Source organism: Thunnus albacares, chromosome 3 (genome assembly GCF_914725855.1).
Source record: "Thunnus albacares chromosome 3, fThuAlb1.1, whole genome shotgun sequence".
NCBI lineage: Eukaryota > Metazoa > Chordata > Actinopteri > Scombriformes > Scombridae > Thunnus > Thunnus albacares.
The window spans coordinates 3,022,377-3,042,949 of NC_058108.1; the positions used below are offsets into that span (position 1 = coordinate 3,022,377).

At 38.7% G+C, this 20,573-nt stretch overlaps 3 protein-coding genes across 4 annotated transcripts in view; 2 read left to right on the forward strand and 1 right to left on the reverse strand.

Moving 5' to 3' along the window:
- The window catches only part of evi5l (ecotropic viral integration site 5 like), a 43,239-nt gene extending 35,339 nt beyond the window's left edge, over positions 1–7,900 (forward strand). For both annotated transcript variants that reach the window (XM_044345787.1, XM_044345788.1), the window contains one exon: positions 2,927–7,900. In XM_044345787.1, the coding sequence (XP_044201722.1) occupies positions 2,927–3,244 (318 nt within the window). In that variant the 3' untranslated portion in view covers positions 3,245–7,900. The remainder of the gene's footprint in view (positions 1–2,926) is intronic.
- Positions 7,901–9,878: 1,978 nt separating this feature from the next.
- Positions 9,879–18,294, forward strand: LOC122978795 (zinc finger protein Gfi-1b-like). Its single transcript, XM_044345789.1, has 7 exons — positions 9,879–10,244; positions 14,414–14,544; positions 14,664–14,730; positions 15,032–15,261; positions 15,992–16,114; positions 16,271–16,436; positions 17,291–18,294. The coding sequence occupies exons 2-7, from the start codon at positions 14,461–14,463 to the stop codon at positions 17,467–17,469; spliced, it is 849 nt and encodes a 282-aa protein (XP_044201724.1). The 5' UTR covers positions 9,879–10,244; positions 14,414–14,460; the 3' UTR covers positions 17,470–18,294.
- LOC122978797 (lysozyme g-like) lies at positions 18,289–19,908 on the reverse strand. Its single transcript, XM_044345794.1, has 5 exons — positions 19,608–19,908; positions 19,246–19,323; positions 18,888–19,102; positions 18,642–18,792; positions 18,289–18,547 (listed from the first exon to the last, which is right to left on the reverse strand). Exons 1-5 carry the CDS (start codon positions 19,609–19,611, stop codon positions 18,414–18,416), a joined length of 582 nt encoding a protein of 193 aa, XP_044201729.1. The 5' UTR covers positions 19,612–19,908; the 3' UTR covers positions 18,289–18,413.
- Between the last annotated feature and the right edge of the window lie 665 nt (positions 19,909–20,573).

Here is a 20,573-nt window from a genome sequence, read left to right on the forward strand (position 1 = left end):
TCACAGAAATATGTCAACACAAGAGTGGATACGTCAATCTCATCCACACTCACCATTTTTCCGTAACTATTTCTAATGAATATAGGAAGCTAGCAAGCTATGAAGCTGATTGGTCAGCTGTTTATCCGACCGGTTTAAACAGCCGTTAATCGTCACGACAGCAAATCTGTTTAAATCTCAGCTTCTATTTGAAATGTATCTCGCAGCCTCACAGAGATTCAGATTTCCGGTATCAGTCGTTTGTGCCATAAAGCATCAACCTGTGAAATCCGACCCAGTGACAGATGAGCCTGTAAATGTTTACTTACAGTGAAAATTGATATTTTAAAGTTTTTTTTGCATCTGATTTATTAGAGTTACAATAACACAGCTGACAAACACGTTAATAATTAATTATTCTCGGTGTGATTTCGTTGACCGAGTTCCACTTTAAAACGGGGAGCAGACACACACACACACAGACACAGCGCGTGTGTGTGTATACTATGTCTGTACATGCATGTACGGTAGATATCCTGCAGCCTTTGCTAACCACCACAGAAGAATCTCTACATACAGCCTCACAACAGATACCACTTCCACCTAAACACGCTCGCAGTTGTGTCAATGTCTTTCTTGTAATGAGAGACCACTGATCCTCCCCGACGACTCTATTCTCATCATTTGGTTCACAGTGAACTTTAATTCTGAAAGATGAGAGAGTTTCAAAAGAATATGTGCGTGACAGTGAGAAAGTCATATGTGAACCCACAGCTGCGCAGCCTCTGTACACAGCCGCCCGCTCAACTACTTCGCTGTCGGGTTAAATAAATAAAATTGGAACTTCAGATTTGCTGATTTTTTTTAAACTTGAGAAAAAATTCTCTCGGGTTCATGAAGATTTTTTTTTTTTTTTTCAAACCTTGTCTTGGAGATACAAAGTTGTCAACTGACATACCCTCTACTGTGGGGTTGTTCATTCAGACAGAAACAATGCGTGACTAGGAGGGAAGTGGTTTTTTTAAGTGAGGGGGTGTGATGTGACTGCCCTGCCCTTTACCGCTCCTCTCCTCTCCTCTCTCTCTCCCTCCCTCACCTTTTTTGATCAAAGCAGTGGTTTTTATAAATGAGACTGAAACTTGCGTGAGTATAGATGAGGAAACATTGAACCATTTAGAAAAATCTCAGTGTAGCCCTCTAAGCAGTCATCATACCATTGAGTCATACGGAGATGAATAATGCATCTGATTTATATGTATTTATATGCATTTAGTTGTTATGATTCAGCTCGACGTGAATTAAGCAGCAACAACAAATTCTCTTAATGTTCAAAACAAGTCTGCTGCTCATGTTTGTGTGTTAATCAGCCTGTTGCAAAAATAAAATGATAGAAAATGACCCAAAAACACGGGGCTCATGTTCTTTTTTTATGTTGCTGTAGCTTCATGAGCAGTCACACAGTCAAAACATTTCCATTGGTTAACCACTGGTTTCCCCTCCCCCCCCCCCCTCCCTTCAGCTAGCTAGTGGATGATAAGGGGGGAATACAAAAACCTCTGAGATTTGTAATGAGTCACTGTGGTAGATGCACGGTTAACAAGCAAAAAGCATATATGCCCTGATTAACTACGGTGGCAACTCTTCTTCTATCTTCGCTCTTCTAAAGCGGCTGGTTTAATCTGAAAGGTGGACAGCGGTGACGGAAGAGAAACAGACAAACATCATTTTTAGGGTTTTTTTTTTTTACTGTTTTTTTTTTTTTTTTTTTTTTTTAATCTGGTTCACTTTTTTATCTAGATTGGGGACTGTGGGAGAACTTGCTCTGATTTAACTCAAACTAAAGACCTCACTGCCCTATTTGCACAACCTCCAAACAGTAAACATGATACACATCAGTGAGTTTCACAGGTTTTTTTCACACCCAACAACCGTTTTAAAAAAAAAAAAATCCCATCACCTGACATTTAATGCTTTCGCAAAGACTCATCTAGCGGAATCAACTCTATTAATAGATTATTAAACATCAGTCTCTTATTATTTTACCATGGACTGTTATATAATATTTCATTTCACTGATGATGTTTTGAAACTCAACAGACAACTTTTGTTGACTTTCAAAACATGAACAGTGATCTGTGAGGAGGCACTTTGTAAGATAACGCATATGCTGCACAGATATACCGATGTACTGTTGAGTTTCTATGGAAACAAGGCACCCGCTGTCATTATGTCATCATCATCTTTGCAGATGGGGCAGATGTTTTGTTAAAGTATAGACTACACTACACTATATTTTCCCTCCTCTAAAAATTCCTCCTTCTTGTTTACTTAATGATAGACAACATGAAGTAAACAATATCAGATAATTATATAAAACAATCAGATAATTGATAAATATATTTTTAACAAGCTGTCCCCTGTCCTATTCTCTCTTATTGATATTCCATTGTTTTACACTTTTTTTTTTGTTTTAATATATATTTATTACAATGACATACATAGATAATGAAAAGCCTGATAAAACTTATTCCTCTGCGTCATAGACCTCCACCTTCCAAAAATATATAAATGATTCATTACAATAAACATGGGCACTGCATCTTATTATTACACTGTCCAGCTGTGGTAAATACTAACTATAGCAGCATCCACTTAAACAACAAATGCACTATTTACTCCTGTTTGAGTAACATTTGATAAAGACTACAGTGTCCAGCTGTTTTAGGAAAAAACATTTTGAAAGATTTCCATCTTTACGACTGACTGCCACAGACAGAGTAGGGGAGTATTTAGAGATGTGCTAACAGATCATTAGTTTGTTCTTTTCATGGGAAATATCAACAACAGAGTAGTGTCACCCTGTCAGCAGAATTAAATACTGTATATACCACTGAAATACTGACAAAACCAACCAACTCACTGAATAAAACGTCTTCTCTTTATTCAGATCAGGGAGTTGCGGGGGCAGAAGGCGACCCCCAGCTCCAGGGTCAGCGGTGGAGGCGGAAGCACCAACTACCAGGATCTCTGTCTGGCCAGCCCTACCTCCGCTGAGGGGGACTACCTGAGCTCAGACGACGACCTCCTCCCCAGCCCGCTGCCTCCCAACGCCCTTTACCCCTCCCTGTCCGGCCAGTGTCACCCGTCCGCCCGCCTCGACAGCGAGGGCAGCACAGACAGCGAGGCGGAGGAGCGAGTGCGGACACACCCGGACCCACAGCAGCTGTACGGCAGCATGGTGTGTGCCGAGGGGCTGGATAACTGAGACCCGGAGGAGATGCAAAGAATATGATGGATTTTTGACCCTAAAGAGACGCTGGAACTCTACAGGACTGGACTCCCGCTCCTGTAAACTGGAACTGTATTATCCAATCCAGTCCTCCCACTCGGCTTTTCCAGTGTTTACCTTTTACTTGATGCAGACATAGTGGCATTGATTGGACCTCTTCTGATCATCACGACCTGTTGTCTCCGCTCCCGTTACTGTCTCCAACACCTTTTCCCCCTTACACTGTCCGACCCCGTGTTTCCCTGACAACGAGGTCATTGTAAAGCCTCTCTCCTTTTACCCACGTGTAACTGCGCCAGAAAACTGTCCGTCATGATACATATCCATCCCAACACACACAAAGATAATCTAAATGGACTGATAAACTGGACCAGCAAGACTGTTGCTGCTCGCTGCTCGAGATCGACCACTGGACCTGAATTTGTGACCGTGGCGAAGTGAAAGATGGGTAGACAGACAGAGAATAACTCTTCCTTGTCCCTATAAACTGAGTAGTAGACACTTGAAACACTGTATGCTCTGTCTACCCGTAATAACTCTCATTCCCCGATCGGTTCAGAGTCAAATACATCTTTCTTTCTCTTTTTCCCTTTTTATGCCTCTCACGAGGAAGACACACATCCATCTTCACTGCCTTCAGAAAAAAAAGTTTTATCAGCCATCCATTAACCTCTCAAAAAAAAAAAAAAAAAAAAAAAATTTTTAAAAGACGATGAGTACGAGTAGGAGAGGTGAAGTGTAGGAATATTGTACACGTCAGTATCAAACTGTAGGGATATCACAAGATGGCATTCCTAAATGAATCATGAACATTTTAACATACTAAATATGTGTGTTGTCTGTGTCTGTGGCTTGCAGATGACAAAAAAAGGCAAGCAAAGTTAATACAGCAGCTCATGTCAAAACATATTCACCGTAACCCACAAAAAAAGGAAGGAAGAAACTCAATGTTGCCAAATCTTTTTGTTTTTGTTTTTTAAAATTATTTATATGTTGTAATTTATTTTGATATTTTTTTTATTTTTGATATATCTATATGAAACTATATGAGTGTAGAGGTACCGACAGAGGCCAAACTTTCCACATCGGTTGAGTTCCCACCGTCCTTTGTGCCAACTAAGAGCCCTGAGAGGCTGTCGTCTGTTACAGGTTTACTGTGAGACTGAGAGTGTTTCAGCGACAGAAAATGTGCTGCTATGATTTTGCATTTACTACTTCCATTTTCTTCTTTCTGTTTTGTTTTTCAATTTTTTAATCTTTTGTGAGGTGAAGACATGCAAACCTCCCGTTAACACTGCTGTAGATTAGGTTACTACTGTGCAGACTGAAAACCGATTTGAAAACTGAGCAGCTTAACTTTATTTCTCCCTGGAGCTTCTCAACATTTAGCAATGATGGAAACAATTAATTTTCCTTCAAAACCAAACATTATCATTGTGTGTGTGTGTGTGTGTGTGTGTGTGTGTGTGTGTGTGTGTGTGTGTGGATGTGTGTGAGTTAGAGGAAGAGTTCAACATTTTATGAAATGCATTTATTTGCTCTCTTGAGAGTTAGGAATTTGAGGATACGAACTGGCCCTGGTGAGCTCATTGTGCAATAGGACATTCAACACCACGTGCTAATAATAAAAGCATCATATACGTAAAAATTATCGCAAATATAAAAGATAAAATCAACATACCTTTAAAGTGCAAATGCTAAACATAAATAATTACAAAGACAACCATAAGTAAAAACTAAATAAACAGAGGTTTACCGTTCAGTGTACTTCTTTTAAACCATTCAGACAGTTAGCTTAGCAAGAAGGCTAAGGTTAGCCAGGCAACACAGCCAAGAAAAAGTCCAGCACATTAAACCCCCGGCTTGTTTTTACACTTCAGTTTTTGTACGGTTTAAAGCCAGAAGTTAGCATAAAAGGGTAAATGCTAAAACACTGGGACAAGTTGAAAAGAGTCACTAATGTCAGTTACATATCACTATCTAGCATAAGTTTTCTAACATTAGCTGCCATAAGCTATTGATCATATGAGACCAAGTAAGGCTGTAGCAGCTAAAACCCTTGACTTTTTTTTTTTGCTTTAAACAAACAAGATAAAACTTAACAGATAGATGGATTTTGTTACTTTGGACCAGAGTCACGTTCACTTTCCTCCCCTGTTTCCATTCTTTATGCTAAGCTAACCGGCTGCTAGCTTCATAGTTAACAGACAAGTGTGACAGTGGTATCGATCTTCTCATCCAAGCGAATAAGCATGTTTCCCAAAATGTCAAACTATTCCTTTTTTATCAGTTTCCCATACAAGCAAAGAGATCCAGGTTACCAGTGCTGATCTGGAGTCACCAGTTCATGTGCACATCACTTTTTTGACAGCTCAGACTGCAGCATGTGGGCCGATGAGAGTGGAGGGAAGGTGCAAACAAAAAGGCTGTTGTCATAGCTGGAGTGTGTGGGTGGAAAATATTTTACATATCAAACATTAATATATTCTGTTTAGAAAAAAGGGTGTAAATGTGTTGGGGAAATATGAGATATACAGTGCAACAGGAGACAAAAGTATATAAGATTTAAAGCTGTAACACTGTCAGTGAAGACAGAAGATGACGAGTGTGTATAGTTTATCAAACAGGGTGTCGTATGTACAGAGCAGCGATCTGCTTTTTGCACTACAGAGACAGAGAAACTCTCTTAGTGAGGGATGTTGTGGATTTATGGACTCATGGCAGGATCATTTCTGCTTATTCTGTTTAGTTCTTCAGAGGAACTCGATTATCCATCCTGACTTTGTATTGAGCTTCATTATTCTTCGGACTGATGTCAGAAGATTTTCTCTAAATTCTCTAAAGGCCCACTTTCTGCTTCACGATGCTAACATGTTTGTGTGGTACAAATGAAACTATGGTAAAGGAGAGAATTATTGCTGCCATCTAAGAAAAAAGGAAATTGGGTCTTCCAGTAATGGCCATCAAAAACCTAAAGAGGATGTTGGTTTGTCCACCATACTATTGCAAATAACAGCTTTTTAGTGGTCATTGGTGGGTGTGACAACTGAAATCTGTTCACTGGATTCAGTGTTCAGATGTTGTCAGACCAGATAAGAATTGTATGGATGGTTTCAGTTGAGTTCCTTCTTGTTCTTAGCATGTACAGACTGTAGACTCAGATTTAGGTCCTTAGATCCATTTACTTTGGGTCATATCTGGTCTTAAAGTTATAATCCTTAAGATTTGTATTATTTTTCTATAAAACCCCATGTTTGATCATATTTATGACTGGCAGCCATTCAAAGCATTTGCATTCTGTAGCTGCTATACAATAGTTTTTGTAGTTAGTGTTCAGGGTCGGCCTTTCTCTTGTGAGATTCAGCGGACTTACAGGAAAAGATAAATGCAGAAGACTTAAGTCGGTGTTTGTAAGCTTCTCACGTGATGCACCAGACAAACATTGGAACATGAGTTCAGTGTTAACGTGGCAGAAAACCTTCTTGACTACTGTCTTCTTTTATTAAAACATAATGTGGTGATAAATCCTCTCAGCCCAGTATTTGTTTGGCTGCGCTGTAAACATACAGTATGCACACGTTGCTCCTCTTCTGTTGCATTTCTGAGAGTAACAAAAAAAGTATGTTTCAAACCGAACTCTTGGAGCTGAATTATTTAAAAGGGACTTGCCATTACCACCAGTGACCACAGGTGTTGCCAAATCTATCACAGCTGTAATCTTAAGGATTATAACTTTAATGTTTCAGTCAAAAAAAAAAGTTAAAATGCATATACTAATTGTAAAGAGCTTTCGTTCAAGACTAAGGTTTCAGTGTCCTTTCCAAAATGAACCCTAATCTGAACCCAGATCAGTGCTCAGTGTCCGTCAACACATTAACACATCTGTACACTGCTGTTCAGTGATGGTGCTCTGTTCTCACCACTGTCTAAATAAAACTCTATCTACTGTGACGAAACATTTTGATATGTTTGTAAATTACTTTTGAATATGGTACTAGCTCTCATCCTTTAGTATTATTTTTATGATTGCCATCAGTACTTTGTTTCCTCCTGCTAACAGCATTACATGAGACGATAATGATTAAACATCATAACGTGCCATAAAAGTAGGTAGATTTACACACTAGGCTATATGACCTCATGTATGTTTAACGAGGGTTTCATCGACAAGTCAGCCACTACAGCCCTTCATTCATCAACAGTCGTGTCATTTAAAGTGAATTTTGCGTGGATTAAAATGAGATCACGTTGTGTACTGTAGCTCCAGATTCGTCATCTGCAAACTGGAACGCCCAGTCACGTTTTCCCTGATTTTAATGGGGAAATTAGACGACTCAATGCAAAACAAAGAGAGTTTCTCCTTACAGACAGTGTTCATCCTGATTAGTCTGATGTAGGATTTCTTATTGGTGTGCTGTATGTGACGGCTGTTTGATATCCACAGCATCATACCCAGGAACCTTGTCCACCCTCTCTCCTTCTCTCTTACAGTTCAACTGATGTTGTTGTCAAATATATTAAATGACAGTAAAGATTATATAAAATCCAGTATGATGGGGAAAAAATACATTTCAGTGTTCTGTATCCTATGAATGATACAAAATAAACTTTGACATTGCACCTTTGCAAAGGCCCGATTGTGTTTGTGTTGTTTTTTTTATAAATGGGTGATTATATTAACTTGAAGCTTCTCGGGTGCAATTATTGATGCATTTCATGGATTTTGCCCGTCTTTCATTAGGGTCTATGTTCAACTGCAGCAAGTTCCCCCTTTTGTTCATAAGTTCAAACTTATACATGGATTTGTGCATCATTAAATTAAAACTGGTTACACCACAGAAGATAGCTCTTACGTAGTTACTAAATATTTACACCCAGTAGTTGTCAGGTATAACTGTTTCAAAGCTAACTGAGCTAACTGATAAAGCTAACGTTACGTTGCTTAGCTTGAGAAAAAGAACATTAATACATGAAGTAGATAATTAAAATTATGTTTAACTGATGTAAAAATATGTAGAAAAAAATGTATATTGCGTTTCACATAAATAACAAAATGTGACATCAGACTAAATAACTAACATTAGCTAACTAGCCGTGGTTAGATCAGTATACTTGAATGATACACTACAGGCATTTCTCAATGTTTGAGTATATAAATAAACCACCTACATTTACAAAGGATTAGCTGATGAGTCTAACATATAGATTGCTTCCTAAAAATTATTATTTCTGACAATTACTGTGATGCAGTGACTTCCTGTTCATAGTCCATTGCTAGTGAATCACTAGCTAACTAGTAAACTAGCTAGCAGTTACTTAGGAAAGTCTTTACACACAAACTTAGTTAAGGATTTACAAATAACTGCTTAAGAAGAACATGGTTTCATCAACCGCTGGAAATCCGGGGAAATATTGTAGGTTTGACAAAAATAAACATAAATATAAATAACATTTGCGCCCATATGCATCAACTCTCTGGCCTTCTCCGTCCTTCAAGAGTCTTTTGTTGGGACAGCAGCAGTTTTAAAGGACCAGTGTGTAGGATTTAGTAGCATCTAGCAGTGAGCTTGCAGATTGCAACCAACTGCAACCAACCCTTCCCCTTCAAAACGTGTGGGAGAACCTATGGTGGTCGTGAAACTCGCAAAAAACATGAAAGGCCCTCTCTAGAGCCAGTGGTTAGTCCATTCTGGGCTACTGTAGAAACAACATGGCGGGCTATAAAGGGCTCATGCAACCATTTGTATTTTCATGTGATTATACACTAATTAAAACATGCTTATGAATATTATATCCCATTTCTGCCAAGTCTGTTCTGCTAGATGCCACTAAATCTTACACTTTGCACCTTTAAAATGAGTTCATGTGCATTTCTTTCTTGATATCACAGAATCTTTGGTATAAAGTCCTCCATGACGTCAGTTTTGATTGTTGTCAGAGCTTGAGGTTCACGAGAGACAAAAATGAAGACGTATTTGTTATTACACAAGCACAACAACATTTAAGAATGAAGCCAGAATTAAACAATATTTTTCTTATTCTCAACAAATCCCAATAAAAGACCAAAAACCAAATGCTTTCTGATGTCCCTACCCTACCCCAAGCCTCTTCACTCCTATTGGAGACATATATTTTTAAAACAGGGCACAAATATATAGTTTCTTTTTTTTTTTAAGGTTATTTCTTGAAAGAGCTGGTTACCGTCACAGGTTTGCTTCAAACAGAAATAAATAGTGCTTTTTTTAGGGACTATTTTCAGCCACAGATATATATATGTGGTGCTCTAGTATTTATGGCAGCTGAAGAGTGAAGTGACGAGAACACAAGTTAAAATCACAGGTTTCTCAAATGTATTAACCAGACATACATGTGTTCACATTTCCTCTTGATGTTTCTTTCTCATTAATGCACTCCACATTTCCATTGAATATTATAGAAGGGCCTCGAGTGTTGCATCAGCCAGCTTCTGTTAAATTTGACCTCAATGGTGTATTTTGTAATGCAACTGTGTCAACATAGTGTGTCAACACTTTCTGAAGAATTTTCACAGTTGTCCAACCTCTTCCTCTCGCATCAGCTTATTTTTTTTGGTCTACCTACATTAATCTGATGTTTACTTAATGCACCCCTGCAACAAATCTACAATCTAATACAATCTAAAGAAGTTTTTTAAAAAAAAGGAGGGTGCTGCGAGTGTGCTGCTGTGTTTGGGTTTGTGAGGAAGCAGTGTGGTTTAGTGTCGGCTCAGAGGTGTCAAAGCTGAAACACTTCCTCGTCCGTGTCTTCTCTCATCAACCTGCAGAGAACATCAACCAACGGCTCATAAGCCTGCTCAGACTGATGACTGACCTCACATGTGATAGACTGACTTCACATTGTCCTGCCTAACTTGATATAAGACTCTTGTCTCAGTTAAACTATTAGTGTAAAGTGTGTCTGTGTGACGTCAAGAAGCACTGATAGAGCGTGATATCTGGTAAGTATTTGCATATCTATATCTGAAATTTCATGTTTCTATTGAAAGGAGAGGTACTACAGTTCTTGGGGTTACTTTTGTTGATGTGTATCTTTTGCTTTTAACATGATGACAAAAAACAAAAAAACATTTTGGGCTGTTTGACAGATGCAGTTTTATCCTTGAGCCTAACTTTTTTTTTTACAAACGTAGGCAGATAACAAAAGTAGGCCAGACAAGTTGTGCTGAATTAGTAATAGTAGAAGTAATTATCTTTATTCAACAAATCTACTTGTTAGTAATTCAAATGACAATCACCTAGTTTTGTAATTAACTCCATATGACCATGTGGATCTTTCTTTTTGTTTCAGTCTTAACAGAAACAAAATGCACATAAAAGCCTGTAAAATTATTTTTTTTTTCGTGTGAGTCGGTTCGTTATTATGTCGTCTTATAGTGAATATCAGAGCTCATAAACACTAACTAAAGACTAAAAACATGAATTAAAGTTTGTTAATGAAATACGTGTTACTAAAGCAGAAGACAACGAAAGCAAAAGCAAGACGTGTCAATTTTAACACACTTGCTCTCCTGTAAACAATAGGCCCTGTTCACATTTCTAGTGATATGATCACAAGTGGACAGCTTTGATACAGGTGTGAACACACCCAAGACGCATTGAGATCCGATTGCTCAAACCACATTCGGGGGTGGTCTGGCTCGCATGTGGCCACTTTCGTCTTTCTTCAAGCAGGGTGTAGCTACGTAAATGTGTCCTGGGCCACACTGACGGACCCCCTACTCATCTGACGTCCTCTATAATCCTGCAGACTAGTGGATCGCTGCTTCCTGGTCCGTGAACCTTCCAAAGCTGTGTTCAACTTGTTTGATAACAGGGTAAATAATGCATTATTTTGTTTTTCTGTTTTCGTGTGAATTTTTTTTTTAAACCGTAATCCACCTCCCATTTTTCCTGTTTTCCCGGTCCTCTAACCCGTTTTCGTATTCAAATTGGCAATTGGAGTTGGAATCAAACCAAAACCAGAATATAAGTTGTTTTTCGTTTGTCTGTCTAAAAAATATTTCAGAAGCTAAACGTTGCTGGATAGTTTCCTCTGTGCTGTCAAGTTGATAACTACAACTGACCTTTTGCATGTGGAGACGAACACAGAACATTAATTAACATTAGATCATGTCGGCGAGTCTGTAGATTTAAATAATCAATGAAGTTATGCTGCTGTGCCTCGCGCGTAAATGCGCACAACGTCTCTCAATGGAGAGACGCAGCTGCGGGGAGATCGCTGCATATAACTGTATATTTTGTTATATATATGTTCAGATGCGGTGCTACAGCAAATCAGTAGGACAGTAGGGCGTTTGATTTTCGTGAGGGGCTCATTGTATATTTGTTTATCTTGTTATCAAACAACACAGCTTTGGACACGGACCCGGTCAGAGCGCCGGTTCAAAACAACAACATATTTGGTCTTTGCGAACGGAAATGATGTACGTGTTTATTTGCATATATAGCGGGGAAGTGAGATCTAATCACAAGTGGTCACCCGAGATGCCCCTAGAGACGCACGTTAATTCCAGGTGTAAACAGGCTGCACATTTCAGAAAGTTGCTGTTTTTCCACATTTTATAGTTTTATTTTATAAGATTTTTTTGTTACCTACATACACATGAATACGACAAATCCAATAATAAACACATTCTTAAAAATGTTTGAAATTAGTGAAAAAATTAAAAGTGCATTCAGATTGTGACGTAGAAAAATCTCATTATTGGATGTCCTGTTTTCATCCCTGAGAGAAAGTTATCGTCATACTGAGTGTGACAGGCCTCCATCAGGGAGGTGATCAAGTACCCACAGACCACATTAAGGCTATATTCACAGTTTATATTTACTGCTCAGATCCATATTATCATCCTGCTAAACAGTACCAATATACACTACCAAAACAGATGGAATACTAAACATCTGAAGAAGTAGCTCAATAAATTAGTAAAATTAGTGACTTGAAATGTGTTTAAAAGTTATAAGATTTAAAAAAAAAAAATAGATATATAAGAAAATGTGCATCCATTATGGCATCAGCAAATATAATTTAAGGGAAAAGGGCTTCAACAGATTTCTGTCAAAGCTAGAAAGTTTCCCTTAATCATAAACATACGCTTTTCACGAGGAAGAGAGTTCAACAACCATCACGCCAGAGTTGTAGACTCGTTCAGTCAACTGATTTCCAAAGTTGAGCTACGGTATGTTTTATTTATAATAACAAGAAGATAGTTGTTATCTTGTCTGTGTTGCCAGAGGATACATAGTTTAGGGCATACAGGCAACCTTACACATGTAACATAGATAAGAATATCTAAAACCAATTGGAACAGTTAAGACAATTATATATTATACGTCCTCACATCAGGAATACAGGCATTAAATCAATCTAACATGGTGGGTGTTATTTACAATCTCATAATACATTTATATTGGTGTGAAAACAGGTGTTTATGGATCATGTTAGAGCATTTAGACATTCTTGCCTGTCACCTACAGAAAATTTCTATCTGCACACCGTGCAAGCCTTTTATTTTCTGAGTAGTTTATTATGTCATGCAAGTGAACGATCTGATCTCTCGTGCACTGCTGATCAACTGTTTCCTTTTCTACAGAGGTGAGAGGAGATAAAGACAGGGTTGGGTCTTAAATATGTACCCTCTGTTTCAAAACATTTACAGCGACTTCTTGTTTATATATTAAGCTCCTTAAACAATAGTTTTACTGTTATTTTAAATACTTTTAAACATGCAACAATCACATCACCTTTTTTGGCTGGACTGCAGGGACCAGCCCCATAAATGTGAATGTCAGTCGCTGACAGACTGAATCACTGACTGAAAGATGAAGTTACACCAGTAGTTTCAACTGAAAAGCACTTTAGTGTTTCATACATGGACCTAGTCTTCTGTCTGTGTGGTCTATGGTCTATGGTCTATGGTCTAAAAGTGATGCAGCAGCTAAGACTGAGGTGTTAGTTGCAGCGTCACGTTTAGTGAAGTGCTATCACTAAGTCTTGAAATGTGTTGCAGTAAGTGATATAGTTGCAATTGTCATATGACATGACGTTTCATATGTCACGTTATCACAAACCAGGTCTGAAGGAATGTCAGATTCAATTAGATTTCCCACTTGCAGTGTGCCATCAGACCAATCAGGCCTTTATTGTCAAGTAAGCCAGTCCTGACAAAAAGGCATCAAAACAATTGAATGAGAAGAAAAAGATTCTTTGGGCTGATACGACAAAAACTGACCTCTCTGATTTAAATGTTAGGAGCTCCTCAGAGGCTGCAGACTGGTCAAACTTAGGGACCAGTGTTACATGTCAGACCTCTTTCTCTACACATGTTTCCTGTCTCTCTTTTCACTTTCAACTGTCAAATAAAGGCAAAAATACCCCCAAAGATTAAAAACACACAAAAAAAAATCTCCAAAAACAGGAAATAATGATCAGAGCAAAACACAGGTCCATGAAGAAAACCTTGTCTGGATCCTGCATGGCAAAGATTCAACTTTCAGCCCGACAACAAATCGACAAAACAAAAACAAAACAGACAAGAATCTAATGCAGTCTCTAGGTGTTTTATGACATCTTTGGGTAAACTTTATATTCCTTTCATTTGTTATTATATATCTATATATGTCATGTAAAGACTGGTTGCAAAATACAACTTTAATGTTAAATCATTTATAACACCAAAATGTGGAAAATGTGAAAGGTTTTTAAATTAAGAAGCAGCTGTAATCATAATCATTACATTGTAATTAATATTGTGACAATACAAAATGTTTTTCTTTGTGGCATCTCATCAGTATATGTTAATACACAGTGTACAGAGAGTCAAGCAGGGAGCAAACTTCTGAATATGCAGTTCTGCTGCCCTCTTCTGGACAACACAAACACCTCATGTAACCTTTTGGTCCATCATGTCAGTACTTGCCTTTGATTACATTGTATATATAATTAAAGGCAGTATGTATAAACTATTAATATTGCAGAGAAAAACTCATTTCCACTGGTTTCTTGTTCATAATTTGTATAAATATGCAACCAATAAGATTTCAAATGAGAAAAATGTGGATGTGACTGGTATCATCAACACTTCATTTTGTTTGTTTTGTCCTCTAGATTCTTTTGATTTCGAGCGTAGAACTGGTCTTCCTCCCTCCTGAGCGATGCCTCGTTCTTTCTTGGTGAAGCGAGGAGGGCTACACCACCTTCGGCCTGCAGAGGGAAGCCCTGACCCTGGATCAACCACGGTAAGGTTCAGCCAGCTAAAAAAAAAAAAAAAAACAAGACGGGGTCCTGGGATACATCCCTGGGGTACTCCACGGCAGAAACGTCAGATATTAACATAGTGTCCATTACATCATTGCAGCTCTATCCTCCTGCTGCCAAACACACTGGAAACGAGGACCTTCAGCCATTCAATCCCAAATCTTACGGTGGGTGACAGAGAGATTTCATGTTTGTTTAAATAGCCTTTTATCACAAGATGTCTCTAATAACTTAGACAGAAAACTGAAGATATTTCCTTCTGTAGATAACCTTAAATAATAAAATGATTTACAGCAGGCAACAGGACACAGAATAAACCCTGTTTTGTTTATTGTTTGACAATTTTTGTAAGGCATTATACAATTATTCATACAATTTTGATGATCTGATGTTAACTATTAGATTATTTTAAAGTATATAAATCCAGAGTTTCAGACAGTCAACTTACCTGTCTGTCTTTCCTCTTAGTCTGTAGATCTGCTGAGCCCTGCAGTCCTGTCAACCCAAATACTCTAAGTCCCTTTGAAAAAGCCGGATCTCCCACACCAGCACAATGGTCCAAACCTCATGTGAGCTCAGGATATCCAGACAAACTGTCAATGGGACTGGAAGACTTGACACAGCACCCTCAGGTCCTCAGGGAGACCAAAAGCTCAAAGATCAGCACTCTGAGGCAAGAGTGTCCACTCTGTAGCAAAGTATGGCATCACTCCATTACATTAAATTACACTCACAACAACACAACTCTGCACAATTAAGACACAATCCCACTTATTAGTTCTCAAGAAAATTGCTAAATTGAAAAGGGAGTCTAGAAGATACAACCTGAGTTTAACCTTATTGCTATTAACAAACACTGTGACGGACAGACAGGACAACAGTCCAACACAGCATACTAATAAAACCATTACCTGAATAAAACTCATTAAAATACACAAAATATTGTAAATATAAAAGATCCACAATAACAAAATATACCTTAAAGTGCACAAAAGGTTTGAAATTCAAGTATCAGTGATTGTACAAGGAAACTGTTTGTCCCTTTTGCAAGAGGAAATGTCCTCAAAAACAGGAGATGCTGCGTGAGAATCATTTCTAGCTATGTTCAGATCCTTTCAGTGAAGCCAAACTTTATAAACTGAGGAGAGCAACAGGAGGGAGTCAGTAATTTTGGATGCAGTCATAACAAAATTATGATAAATTCGGGTGCTTTCCATACCTGATATGTGTTAAATCACACCATAGCTTCCCTTGTGACAACAAACTTTTTGAGCTTCCACAAAAAAACATAAGAGCTGATGCTAAATCATAAGGATTTTGGAAACACTGCTTTTCACATTTTCAACTGGTTTTCCTGCAATTTCAAGAAGTAGTTTCCCACTTTTCCCTCTCCTGAAGTCTAAAATGATGTTCCCCTCATCTTTGCAGCTATTTTCATGTATGTCAAGTTTAAAGACACACATCAAGAGTCATGCAAGCAGGGCACCACTGTCACCAACACACATCAAGTCCAGCAGGAGAGGTACTGAGCAGTCAACATGCAGGGGCAAGGTCAGTATCACACCTTTTTTTTATATGAAAATATCTTATTTTCAGCTTGGACAATGGTCAGTTTTGTGCACATATGTGTTGCAACACACAGTCTCTGAAGCTAAAAACCTACATGCAGATAGAATAATGTCATAATCACAGTGCTGTTGCTTTTAGGAGAGGACGTTTGGATGTTCTGTGTGCGGAAAAGTGTTCAAGCGCTCCTCCACGCTCTCCACTCATCTGCTTATACATTCAGACACCCGGCCGTATCCCTGCCAGTACTGCGGCAAAAGGTTCCACCAGAAGTCTGACATGAAGAAACACACCTTCATACACACCGGTGGGTTTCTGTATGCCCTTTGATTGTTTGGATATATGAAAGTCCAACATTCATTTTGCCATTTAATTTCCATGGACATCGTTACAAACAAATAGCACATTGTTTCTTGTGTGTTTAATCTGTACAAAAAGCAAAGTGTGAAAAAGTTATGTGAGATTATGTCTTGTCTTGTCACTGCAACTGGCCAAGCTGGCTAGCTGTTTCCTCCTGCTTCGTCTTTATGCTAAGCTAAGCTAAATGTCTGTCGAACTTTTGAGTGAATTTTGTTATCTTTAGATAGAACCAGGCTAGCTGTTTCCTCCTGCTTCCAGTCTTTATGCTAAGCTAAGCTAAATGTCTGTAGCCTCATATTTAACATTCAGATATAATAGTGAAATTGATCTTGTCATCTAACTCTCAGCTTGAAAGCAAATATGCATATTTCGAGAAATGTCTAACTATTCCTTTTTTATGCAAAAAGGCCTCTGAATATCTTTGGGTTTTGGTTGTTGGTTGGACATAAACAATAGATGTCACCTTGGGCTCTTGGACTCTAGTGGTGGACATTTTCACAGTTTTGACATTTTAAAGACAAAGTTATAAATAAATTAATCAAATCTAATAAAAAAAAAGTAATCTTGTGTTGCAGCAAAATTGAGGGAAAAACATAACTATGCAACTGAATTAAATAAGGTAATATATTCAATTATGATTAAGTATATAATTGACTTGATTACTTGACACACAGAAATATTCCTCTTGTCAATAACTACATAAGGTGACCAGCTGAGCAAACTTTCAAAAAGAGTAGCGTCTGTTTACTCAGTACAGTTTGATCAACCTGTGTATTAACGTCTGCTGTGTTTGTGTATCAGGGGAAAAACCCCACGTGTGTCAGATATGTGGGAAGGCGTTCAGCCAGAGTTCCAACCTCATCACCCACAGCCGTAAACACAAGGACGACCGGCCCTACCGCTGCCCTCACTGCTTCAACAGCTTCCAGCACAAAGTGGACCTGCGGCAGCACCAGGAGCGCCACTGCACCTACCGCTGACTTTCATACGGCCGAGTCAACATCTGCAGCCTTTTTCAGAGAAAGCACTTTGAGGACATACTGTAAAGCTGCTGACTGTGTTGTCCTTATGACCAAGTAAAATACAGTATTACATCCAAAGCTATAATAGTTTATATTTTAGATTTATCCTTTAGGACACTGAGGGAAGAAAACTGTTCTTACCCTGCTCACAGGATATTATTTCATGACCCTTGATGATAATAAACATTGGCATATTGTCAGCATTAGAAAATTAACCAGTGCCAGTGAATTCAGCTTATAAAAAGTGTGAATTTTCAGGGAAATGTGCTTATCTTTCTCATATCGTCTGTCCATATCCTCAGCAGAACTGTGATTATGTGAAGGTCAACTCCAAACTTAGTGAAACTGAGATTTCACTTTCACTTTCCCTTTACAGTAAACAGACTAAACCAGTGGTTCCCAACCATTTTAGCTGATTACTCTTAAAATTAAGACATGTTTACTTGTAACCGCCTGTCACCAGTTGGAAATTTGCTTTTTCTGCTTTCCTTTCCTTTTCGTAATCTCGCGGCCTCTCAGGTTTATCTTGCGACACCCCTACCTGGTTGGGAGCCGCTGGATTGCAGAAGTGTAGCTTTGACACAGACTGGTGACACACTACATGATTTTTGAAAGCATTTGAAACAAATTGGTAGAATGAATGTGGTGCTGCATCAGTATTATAAGATGATCTCTGAAGAGCAGTTGTAGTTCAGTACACAAAGCTACAAAAATATTACTTTTAACTTTTCTTATCACAGTGAGAGTTCACACTGAGTCCAATAAACAGATACATCATTTGTGTTTTTGCTTCGTATTATGTTTATTCACCTTAAGTTTTGACAAATTACACTCATTACATTGTTTTCGTCATGATTTGAAGGAGATCTTGAGGAGAATTTTGTTGTGGACAGCTTCAGCTTTTAAAAAAAATTGCTTTTGTACCACTGAGCTCTGGCAACAACATCACTGGAGTAGTCTCCACCTGATGAGCCGACATCCATTCTTTCAATGGTACGGACGTTTTTGTCTCCCATATTGTAGGATGCTATCCCTCCTGCAAAGACAAAAAGTACAAATGACGACAAATGAAAAAAAAAGTGTGAAACCATTCGGTGCACGTGAGAATCTACTGTTTCAGTCAAACAAACCTTTCAGCTGCTGCTCCGGGCTCCAGGCAGGAAACTTTTTTTGGATCCGTTCAATGAAATAAATCAAGATCTCTGTGCCTTGGCAGAGATGTTCCTCACTGTCCCACCCGCCCCGTGCAGTGTGTCCACCTCCGTTAGGATTGACATCAACCTACAGAAATGAGAATAAAACAGGATGAACATTGTTGTTATTGTATTGTAATGTGAGAGTCTACTAAGAGTAAAACAGTAGTATTTGTTAAAAACCTGCATCAGTCCCCAGGCGTTATACGCTCCTCTTTTTGGGTCATAGTCTCCCCAGCCATCATGCAGCACATTTCCAGCCCTGGACTCTCTGGAGATGATGCCAGCAATAACAGCAGGATCGATTCCATATTTGTCTCCCACTGTACTGATGATGGACTTGTACTTCTTCATTCGGTCCTTATCAGTCTCTGCCATGGTGTGTGACGCCTTCACACCTTTACAGAGAAATCAAACAGGAATATAACCTCAGTGCAACAAATGCATCAAATTCTATTAAACTTAGATGAAGGCTTCATTACATTTCTACAATGTCTTGATCAAATCAGCTCCTGTGTTTCTCTACTGCAGAAAAGTTTACCTGTGTAATCCAGCTTGTCCTTCCGGGCTGTTTTCTCTGAAGCACCAGTAGTTTCAACACGCATGATGTCTCCATAACCTACAAATGTTCATAATAATAATATGAAATTATTTTTACTCTTGAAGGGACTTAACAGTTGCATATCCCACACATCCTTACAAACAAGAGCCATAGTAGTGTGTGTGTGTGTGTATACAGCATGACACTACAGCAGCTACAAAAACACAAATCTAAAAAGAGAAGTAAAAAAACAGGCACAGTCTAGGCTTGTTTTAGAAGTCTGAGGAATACTATTGTTCCCTGTGTGTGTTCACGGCTAAAAGCCAAGTTCCTTCCACAGTAAAAACAACACAATCTCTCACCCATTTTTGCTTTTTGCTCTTCTGATGATCCTCTCGAAAACTGGAATGTGAAAGCTGCAACACGGTGTCCCTCCGTCTGCCTTGTGGTGCGAACATGCAGGGATGGCTGTATTTAAATGTTCGTGTTCCGTATTCTATTTCCTCCTGCAAAGTTCGTTATGGAGCAAGTCTGACTGGTTCGCCCGTGAAGAAATTGGAGAACTTAACGGCAAATCAGCTGATTAACAGGAAATTGCCCTCACTGACAGTAGCAGGCACCGGGACTCTTCGTGTCATTAACACAGATTTGAAAATAATAAAGCACGTAATTCTGCATCTGTTCGTTTTTTACTCACTGATATTTCACAGAGCAGGTACTGAAAACTCACTCTTTTATCATCAACGACAATATTCATGCCGATTTTGATTCACTTTCAGACTGAATAACATTTCACTAGTTTTGAACTTTGAACTTGAGTTTTTCAATTTCACACGGAAGAAGTATTCTGCATATGACCTGATTCAAGTGGCCATAACAAGAGGGAGATACACCATCATGGACGCTTAACAACACATACACGAATTAAACCAGCAGTTGTGCACAGAAGTAAAAAAAAAAAAAAAAAAAGAGAGCCAGAAGGAAAACAACACAATACAGGGTGTGACCAAAAGCTTACACAAGTGTTCAACACACACACATACACACACGTTTTAAAGAGAAGTCCCCTAAACATTTAGACAACTCCATCTCTTATCTTCACCTGGATTTTCTCCCAGTCCACCTCAGCCCCCTCAGCATACTGCAGGAATCTCTTGTTGGTCTCCTTCCTGACAAATTTCTGCAGGAACTACACACACTGCTTTCCTTTCGTTTTCGTAATCTCGCGGCCTCTCAGGCTTATCTACCTGGTTGGGAGCCGCTGGATTGCAGAAGTGTAGCTTTGACACAGACTGGTGACACACTACATGATTTTTGAAAGCATTTGA

Coding starts and splice junctions, on each gene's coding strand:
- LOC122978795 (XM_044345789.1), top strand. CDS start 14,461: ATGCCTCGTTCTTTCTTGGTGAAGCGAGGAGGGCTACACCACCTTCGG. Junction 14,545..14,663: donor CTGACCCTGGATCAACCACG/GTAAGGTTCAGC, acceptor ACATCATTGCAG/CTCTATCCTCCTGCTGCCAA. Junction 14,731..15,031: donor ATTCAATCCCAAATCTTACG/GTGGGTGACAGA, acceptor CTTTCCTCTTAG/TCTGTAGATCTGCTGAGCCC.
- LOC122978797 (XM_044345794.1), bottom strand. Junction 19,103..19,245: donor GGACAAGCTGGATTACACAG/GTAAACTTTTCT, acceptor TTCTCTGTAAAG/GTGTGAAGGCGTCACACACC. Junction 18,793..18,887: donor ACGCCTGGGGACTGATGCAG/GTTTTTAACAAA, acceptor TCATTTCTGTAG/GTTGATGTCAATCCTAACGG.